General features: G+C 35.3%; 1 protein-coding gene across 1 annotated transcript; it reads right to left on the reverse strand.

Annotated features, from left to right (window-relative positions):
* On the reverse strand, positions 1-8,122 carry RpL11 (ribosomal protein L11). Its single transcript, XM_089235606.1, has 5 exons — positions 8,029-8,122; positions 5,894-6,028; positions 5,633-5,782; positions 4,638-4,880; positions 1-108 (listed from the first exon to the last, which is right to left on the reverse strand). Exons 1-5 carry the CDS (start codon positions 8,068-8,070, stop codon positions 70-72), a joined length of 609 nt encoding a protein of 202 aa, XP_089091732.1. The 5' UTR covers positions 8,071-8,122; the 3' UTR covers positions 1-69.
* Positions 8,123-8,268: the final 146 nt, after the last annotated feature.

Raw genomic sequence — 8,268 nt, forward strand, 5'->3', positions numbered from 1 at the left:
AACTTTTTGTCAAAATTTATTTTACAAATAGTTTTTGCAAGATGTTCACACAAGACAGTCCAAAATTTTTCACTTGCCACCCTTTCCAGGCAGAATGATGCCATCATACTGTAAGAAAAATAATGGATAAAATGATGTAATAAACAAAAATGATATGAATAGATCATTTCAGATCAGAACAAGAAAATAATCATCAATTTCCTACGATGTCTCTACATTAAGTACCAGAGCCAGTATATTATGTGGTTCTAGGTTGCATTAAGAATTTCAATTTTGCACAGGTTCAACAGAAAACAAAGCTTCCATGATAAGCATGGAGATTTGTATAAAACTGTGCGACAAAATAATTAAAAAAAGAAATGGTTCATTAAAAATTCAGATCAAACGTGAAAGTAAAAAAATGTCCCATTTATAACAGTAATGGTTTAATTAAAAAAAAATTACAACACTGAACCCTGATGTTGCTCTCTGAACATATTGCAATGGAAGGGTTTGCAGCAAAAAGTTAAAAATGATTTTTTTTTTTTAAAATATATATTTTGCACTGTACACATCATGACATATGCTATGAAGTATTTTGATTGGTGCAAGAATCACATGGATCTTAAACTGTAGTTTATAACAATAATCAATTCTGGTGGATGTCTTGTTTGCATCACAAAGGAGACAAGTAAAGAGGCTGCATTGTTCTTTTGCAAGCAACATGAAGCCAATATATATGCCTTGCCAAAAAGGTAGAAAAATATGAAAACGTGATGGGACTGGTGCAGAGTGATGCCAGACAATGTAATGGCAATAATGAGCCAGGAAAAAGTCTCATTCCCCTCCTCCAAGGCAGGTTCTGCATTGCCCCCGAGCAGAATATAATTCAATGTCAGTCTTTTCATGCAGAATAGACAAATCACATCTACATACTGCCCATAAAACATGTGTTTTTTTTTCGTGGATGCTATCTGTGATTGATAATCTTGGGTATATGAACTCTTAAAAGCAGTTTTATATTTTCTTTCTGAAGACATCAGAGAAAACAATTAAAAAATACAAAGCTGCTGACAAAAAAACTTGTGTTTACAGCACAACTGTTAATGGAATACGATAACGATTATACAGGAATTTCGGCAACCAAGGGCATCACAGATAAACGCTACGTAAACAAAGTTACGTATTTGACAGTTGCTTAAATGCGGTCACCAAGACGTTTTTATAGCCACTTGATGGAAATGACCACAGCTGTCCTCTATGGGTGCTTCCCCTAACGATGACAGCAATCATTGATGTCCCGACAATGTGGAAGCTCGCGGAAAATCTAATTTTCTGCCAAAACCCGGAAATATTTTAACAAATCCGGAGTAGGAAAAAGGGTGGAAAATTAGGGGCCTCCAGCCTAAATCTGGAGAGTTGGCAGGTATGAAGATGTATAAAAATACAGCTACCATCCAGGGTTTAAGCTATGGTCACATTTCTCGGAAAATGTGAAAGAAAGTCTTAGCATGCGAAAGTGGTAGTAGCCACTCTTTTGCAGCAAACTCTTCAATTATGCTCACGAGGACCACTATTAGACGACAAATGCACCTTGTAATCATTCCCCATGATAATTTTTATACAATTGCGCATGGATGGGAAAAAATACCACCACACAGATACATAATGAATTATAGAAAAGATTAGATTCCTCTTATTTGAAAAGTACTAGAAGACTTTGAAGTTTATGCATGCAGTGAAACCTCTGGGGATCAAGGAAAATATATATATTGCTGCTGTGTTGGTATCGCTTCTGAATTAACGTTATTGGTACCATGATAAAATGTATTTATAAGCATTCATTTCACAACTAAAAAAATAATTTATTCACAAAATTCAATTAGTTGTTCACTAAAGCGGTTAACCACAGTACTAATATGTACTACAGTAGTACCAAGTAGTATGTACTACAAAAGTAGGACCAAGGGTAAAGGAGAAAGTAGTTTCAAGGCAACTTCATTTACACATTCGAATGACGAATAACGCAAAATATCAATGTTATTAAGCACTCTTCAAAGAACAAAAACTATTAAGGAATTTAAAATATTGAAAGTGATTGGGTGTAGTATAAATAATATCACTGTAGCAGTTTCGAAATATTGTCAAAAATATCATTATAGCAGGGTTTATAATGGTAAAGGATATTGCTGAATCAAGGAGTTTAACATTAGATTTACATTGTTGTAAAGGGACTTATTGTTACATCCAATATCATTGCCAGGTTTCACCGTAAATAAAAAGTAAGGATCGTTTCCAGAAAAGTGGCATCTTTTACAAAAAATTGTCTCAACTTTAGTACCAGAATCAGTAAATCAGTGACCCTGGGTTGCAAAACGAAATTGATTTTGCACAAGAACAATGTCAGAAAATTACAATAGACATGAAACTTCGACAAAGACTGTGCTACAGACAAGTGTTCTTTAACCTCTAATCCACACTCAAAAAAGTTTGACAAATTCACATTGCTACTACATGTTAAGATTTTCAAAGCACATGCATTATTTCAAGACGAGCATGTAATTTTTTTTTAAAGATTTGTGCATAGAGTGGCCAGATGTCCCGATTTTTTGCCCCGCCAGAAAAAGTATTTTGGGACATCCATTTTTGTCCCGGGTTTTGCTCACGCAATGAAATAGAATTGTTTTTAATATTTTTAAAATTTAATTGCTAGCTACATTAGATATACTAGGAATTTGTTTATTCGCTGCCACATTTTTGCCATGTTAATATGGTACACATTACTGACAGCTCTTGTTGATATGACAGTACACTTATTGATTACACTGATCTGTAACAAGATCAGACTAAAAATATTCGGAGTCCTCGGAAAGAATTAGCTTTACACAAATTCCTATGGGAAAAAAACAACTATTTCAGTTTCTCGACAATTTGGTTTACGAACAGACTTCCAGAATGCATTGCATGTATTAAGTTTGTAAACTGAGGATCAACTACTCATAAAAGCATATATGAGACAAGAGTAATCAAGTCCTTCCCCTTCTTTAGTACATTATGTAATGCATCTTAACCTTCATGACAGACGCCCTTCAATCACATAGGGGCCATTCAAGTAATGGCCCCATATATATGGGGAGGTCTGATGATCATGGCTCCCATCCCAATGTTTTACTCCTTTTTGCATCTGTATTGAAGTAGTGTGATATCTTCATTATACATCCTTGGTTTGCAATTTTACACACTAATGACCACCAAATGAATTTTGCAAATGTCCCGGTTTTTATTAATGGTTGTCCCGATTTATAACAATTTCTGGGATACGTCTCGATTATGCAGGCACTTTATCTGGTCACCATATATACACAGCTCTGGTCAGCAGGTATTAAAAAAAAAAAAATTCAGCACTGCCATGGACTACTTAGTCTTGTTTAATTTATGAAAATCGCATCTTCATAAACAAAAATTGTTTCAACTCAAGTACCAGAATCAGTATACTCGTGACCCTGGGTTGCATGATGAAATTGATTTTGCACAAGAACAATGTCAGGAGGTCATGATAGACATGAAACTTCAACAAAGACTGTGCCATATAGACCAGGACAATACAACTAGGCTGGTAACATAAGCTATTTAAAATAGGTGTCATAATCATTAAGTAATTTAAAACTAATTAAACAAGTCATTCAATCAATAAACTAGAGAGTGAACACTCATTATCGAATTTCACATGTGCACACATCATTAATAGACAAAATTGCAACGCAAGGTTTTAATACAGTACAGTCTCGATAATCTGAGGTGGGTGAGACTGAGACAACATCATACATAGCAGAAGGCTTTTGCACAAAGCTCATGACGCCACTGAAGGTCCGCTCACCTATAACCATTGGATATACTAGGGTAAAAGAGTAAAGATGGCGCAGGCATAGGCGAAATGACCTTCAGTGATGTGACAAGCTTCATGCGGAGGCCGCCTGCTATAGATGGTGTTGATCGAGGCCACCTCGGAGTATACGAAAAATAAATTCTTAAATATATTGGTTTTATTTCAGAAAAGACAGAAAAAAGAACTACCATAATAACTTACTCTATTTTTGTATTTGGGGAAGCTATAGATGCCATACGATGTGCGGCAAGAAAAATGTAAAAAGGGTGCGAACAGATGAGAGGTAACTGAGTCGGGGATGGGATTGATGTTAAGACACTAATAGCCTTCAACTGCCATTACAATGATTTTATGTAATCAATTAGGGAGGTCAATGTTATTGTCCACCATTATGAAGAAAACAGTGAAACTTGTCCTATCTCTGCACCCCCCCCCCTCCCACGAAAGTTAAAATGGTCTACGTTCATTCAAGGAAGTCTAATATTTTACAACAATTATACCCATTATAACGCTGCCTAGCCCCTTTCAAACTAAAATTGTGGTACAATATGTGCATAGTACTGTTGAAAAAAAATAAATAAAAGTCTAGTTCTAAGGAAGGGGAACTCAAGAAAGAAATTCAAAATTTTACATGCCCTAGACTACACGGAAACTCGAACTCACTGGCTCTATTGTACAACTAAAATGCAGAAAATGATAGGCGTTCAAGGCAAGAGCAGTATGTAATAGTTCACTACTAAATAAAAAATATCTATCAGTAACAGTTTAATACCTTCTGTTGGAACCACTTCATAGATTCTTCCTTAGATAATCTGTGCTTAGATCCAACAGTCCCTTTCTTCCTCCTCCTGTATGCAACATTGAATCCAGGTCTTCCCAAGACAACGTAGAAATCCAAACCATAAATACCGATGGTAGGGTCATATTTGATTCCCAAATCAATGTGCTCCTGAATGCCGAAACCAAAGTTGCCAGTGTCAGAAAAGTTTTCTTTTTTCAATTCATATTCTCTCACCTATAATAAAAATGAAAACATTACATTGTTTCAGGAACAAACACTTGTACAAAAATTTAAAAAAAAAACCAGGCCCCTGGCACATCCCAGATGCCAAGTCACCACAGCGACTATATAATTGTGATGTCAATTCTTTATACATAATCACCCTCAAATTGTGTGTGTACACATTTCATATTTTAACTAATATTTTACATACTAGTCATTATAGAATTTGTAACATGACAACCTTCGGGTCGTGTTTTTATGTTACAAATTCGTTGTGGATCGCAAACTGATATCCCCGCATAGCATGGCAGAATTCGCCACAACTACTCCAGATTGGCTCCTCACCCTTTTAACAGTGTTTTGGAGATTTTTTTTTTTTCATTCGAAGCGGCAGCTACAGCCTCGGCAACTTACCGTCGGGGATGTATAACACAAATTCAATCTCTAGACTAAACTATAGATGTTCCCAATTTAGTTCTGGACTAAATTTCAAGTAGTTGAACATGCTTTAGATTACCATACATTAAGGAACATGTACTTTAGTCAAATATATTGCCAAGAATAAAGAGTTTACAAAGCCACGCTCACTGCAGCATGCACATAGCACTTAATCAAAAACAGACTAAACTCTTTTCTACTGATCAAATTGAGTTCAAACGTATTAAGTAATGGTAAATCAAGTCAAAATTCCATTGACCACTAATTTACCCAGAGTAAACAAGTCTTAAGATATTAAAAAGAAATCATTTAGAGAGTCAGTTTACCTTCAAACCCTTTTCGAGAATTTCCTCGGCTTTGGGACCTCTCACTGTGCAATGAACAGCAATTTTTTCATTACGACGGATTCCAAAAGATCGCACTGTGTACCTAGCTTTGGAAAACACTGGTTGCTGTCCTGTCAGTTGTTCCAACACCTAAAACGTTGAAGAAAATTTAAATTTTTGCTGTCTACTTCTTAATGTTAGAACACAAAAATGAAACTAATGTAAAAAAACATAATACAATGTATAATTAGAAGAAATTACCTTTGCAGCACGGGTCAGCCTATCACCAGATTCACCAACACAAATATTGAGACACAGCTTTCGGATTCGAACCTCTCTCATGGGATTCTTTTCTTTGTCTTTTGCTGAAGATTTTTTCCTTGCCAAAGAAGCAGCCTATGACAAGATAAAATGAAGTGTTTAAAATCATGACACAAAATTTCAAACTTGAAAAGACTATCAGCGCTTAATAAAACTGAAAGAAATTTTACGCCAGCCTAATTTTCTAGTAGGCCCCCCCCCCTCTTTTTGTGAACCGGGAAACAAAAAAAAAGTTTTTTAGGCTTTTCAGGAAATTGGTAGAAAATATCAGGTGCAAGTGCCTGGGATTTGTCAGGTTCTGGTGGTTAAGGGAAAAAAACAAGTTTATTATTAACAGACCTTTGTCCACAGACAGCAGCAACCCATTTCATGCAACACAGAATGTTCACTTTTCCAGGACGCCAACCGATTGCTAATGAGAGGAGGTAAGAATTGCTAATTTGAATCAAACCAGTCAGGACTTTTTTAAAAATTCTCTTTCATAGTTATTTTTAGACTTTGATTTATTTGCCTTCACAGTGGTTTTCTTTGATACTTGCACATTATGGTGACAACCATTTTAGTTCGCCCAATCTCAGACAAACTGGCAGAAATGTGTAAAACTTAATGCTGACACATAGCTATGCTCACATGTAAGCAGAACACCAAATAAACATAAAAGATCAGGCAATTAACTGCTGAACATGAATGATATGGCCACCTATGTGACGGCCCTTATGTTAACCAAGGAGAACTCACTGCACAAGATTTTCTCCCATGCTGTGAAATATTTAGCTTCTCACTCAAAACTAAGAAAGGCTGGAGTTTACACTCCTGTCTAGCTAGTAGCAGGAGTAATGGTCCAACGCAGCCACCTTGTTAATTAACACGCTTTAAGTGATGATAAAGATTTCATGCACGAGTTCTCGTGCACAAGCAAATCTAGCAAGTTTTCCCGAGTTAAGTCGGCAGCTGTATACGAAACGAACGCACAGCAGTACACTTGAACACTTCACTAATTGCTGAAATACAGACATAGCATGATGTTTGGATAGAAAGCAACATTCGTCCAGTTTTAGGTTAATTCCCAATATACTGTGTACCTTTTTCAGGGGTTTGTCCAGACATTTCTCATAGGGCTTCATTTTCGTGAAAATATTCACGTAAAAATGATTCACAATTTTGTGGGGGCAGCAAAGGAAAAAAAAGTGAATTTTGTAGACAGGAAATTAAATTTAAAAATTTAATGGTTCTATTAATTTCTTGTGAAGGGGATGAAAAACAGATCCAAAGTTCAGCTGCATAGACCCCTGGTTTTGTCAACTGTGCTAAAGCAGCAATATGCTGCCAACACCATCCTCCCATGGTTTAAGCTGGATAAAAAAAACTCCTTTCGCAAAAAAGCTTTAGCAAAATGTTACAATGCTAATGTAATAAACCTCACCTAACATTTGCACCCAGTAAGCTAACGAGTCATTAGCCACATACCATTGGTGCCATAAATAGGTGGTGGTCACAATAACATGACTCTACTGTATGCATAATGCAATACATTATATAATAACACATGCTATTCACAGAAATTATTGAAATCTTACAAATCACAACTTAGTCAATATAGTGTCAAATCTATTTCTTATAACAATTTGTAAAAATTGGATTCAAATCAAGTCTCAGTCAATAAGACCACGAATTCTTGACACAAAAATTGAACAAATGTTACAAAAACACTTGACATAACTTTTTTTGAAAGGGACTTACTGGCCCATACATGTCGAGATTCACACATTTAATGCCAAATAAAGCCCCAACAAACTCGAATCAGTAGTGGATAAAAGATCTCAATATTTCCCGTCCATATCAAATAAGGGGGGGGGGAGAAGAATAAATCAACGGGATCCCAAACAAGATCAAACATGAAAATTTTTGAACATCCATGTTTCAACATGAATGAGCAAGGTTTACGAGACCGCATAATTATGAAATAATACAACTAAAATACACATTAATAACTAATTAGTCATAATTATAATACATTTCAATTAGATTCAACATAAATTCGATGATGGCTAAAGATAAAAAATGATAATACTGACTTTGTTTTCTTTTACAGGTTTCGCCATGACGGGTATCGCCATCAGTGTGTGTTATGATGGAAGAAGATGAGGAGATAGTTTTTTTTTACCAAAGAACTTCCATTAGAAGTATATGAAAATCATGAGAAGAAGAAATCTAAAAATAAATGAAAAATTTTAATATATATATATAATTTACAATTAAAGCGAATTGTCCTGACAAAATCGTTTTTTATGTCATTAAATTCTTAGATACAAAAT

This window comes from Pholcus phalangioides, unplaced genomic scaffold (assembly GCF_987345545.1).
Source record: "Pholcus phalangioides strain wild (caught in Gottingen) unplaced genomic scaffold, Ppha-v1.0 ptg000009l_1, whole genome shotgun sequence".
In the NCBI taxonomy this organism is placed as follows: domain Eukaryota; kingdom Metazoa; phylum Arthropoda; class Arachnida; order Araneae; family Pholcidae; genus Pholcus; species Pholcus phalangioides.

Coding starts and splice junctions, on each gene's coding strand:
- RpL11 (XM_089235606.1), bottom strand. CDS start 8,070: ATGGCGATACCCGTCATGGCGAAACCTGTAAAAGAAAACAAA. Junction 5,783..5,893: donor GGCTGACCCGTGCTGCAAAG/GTAATTTCTTCT, acceptor TCAACGTTTTAG/GTGTTGGAACAACTGACAGG. Junction 109..4,637: donor TGAAGTGGTTCCAACAGAAG/GTATTAAACTGT, acceptor TTTTTCTTACAG/TATGATGGCATCATTCTGCC.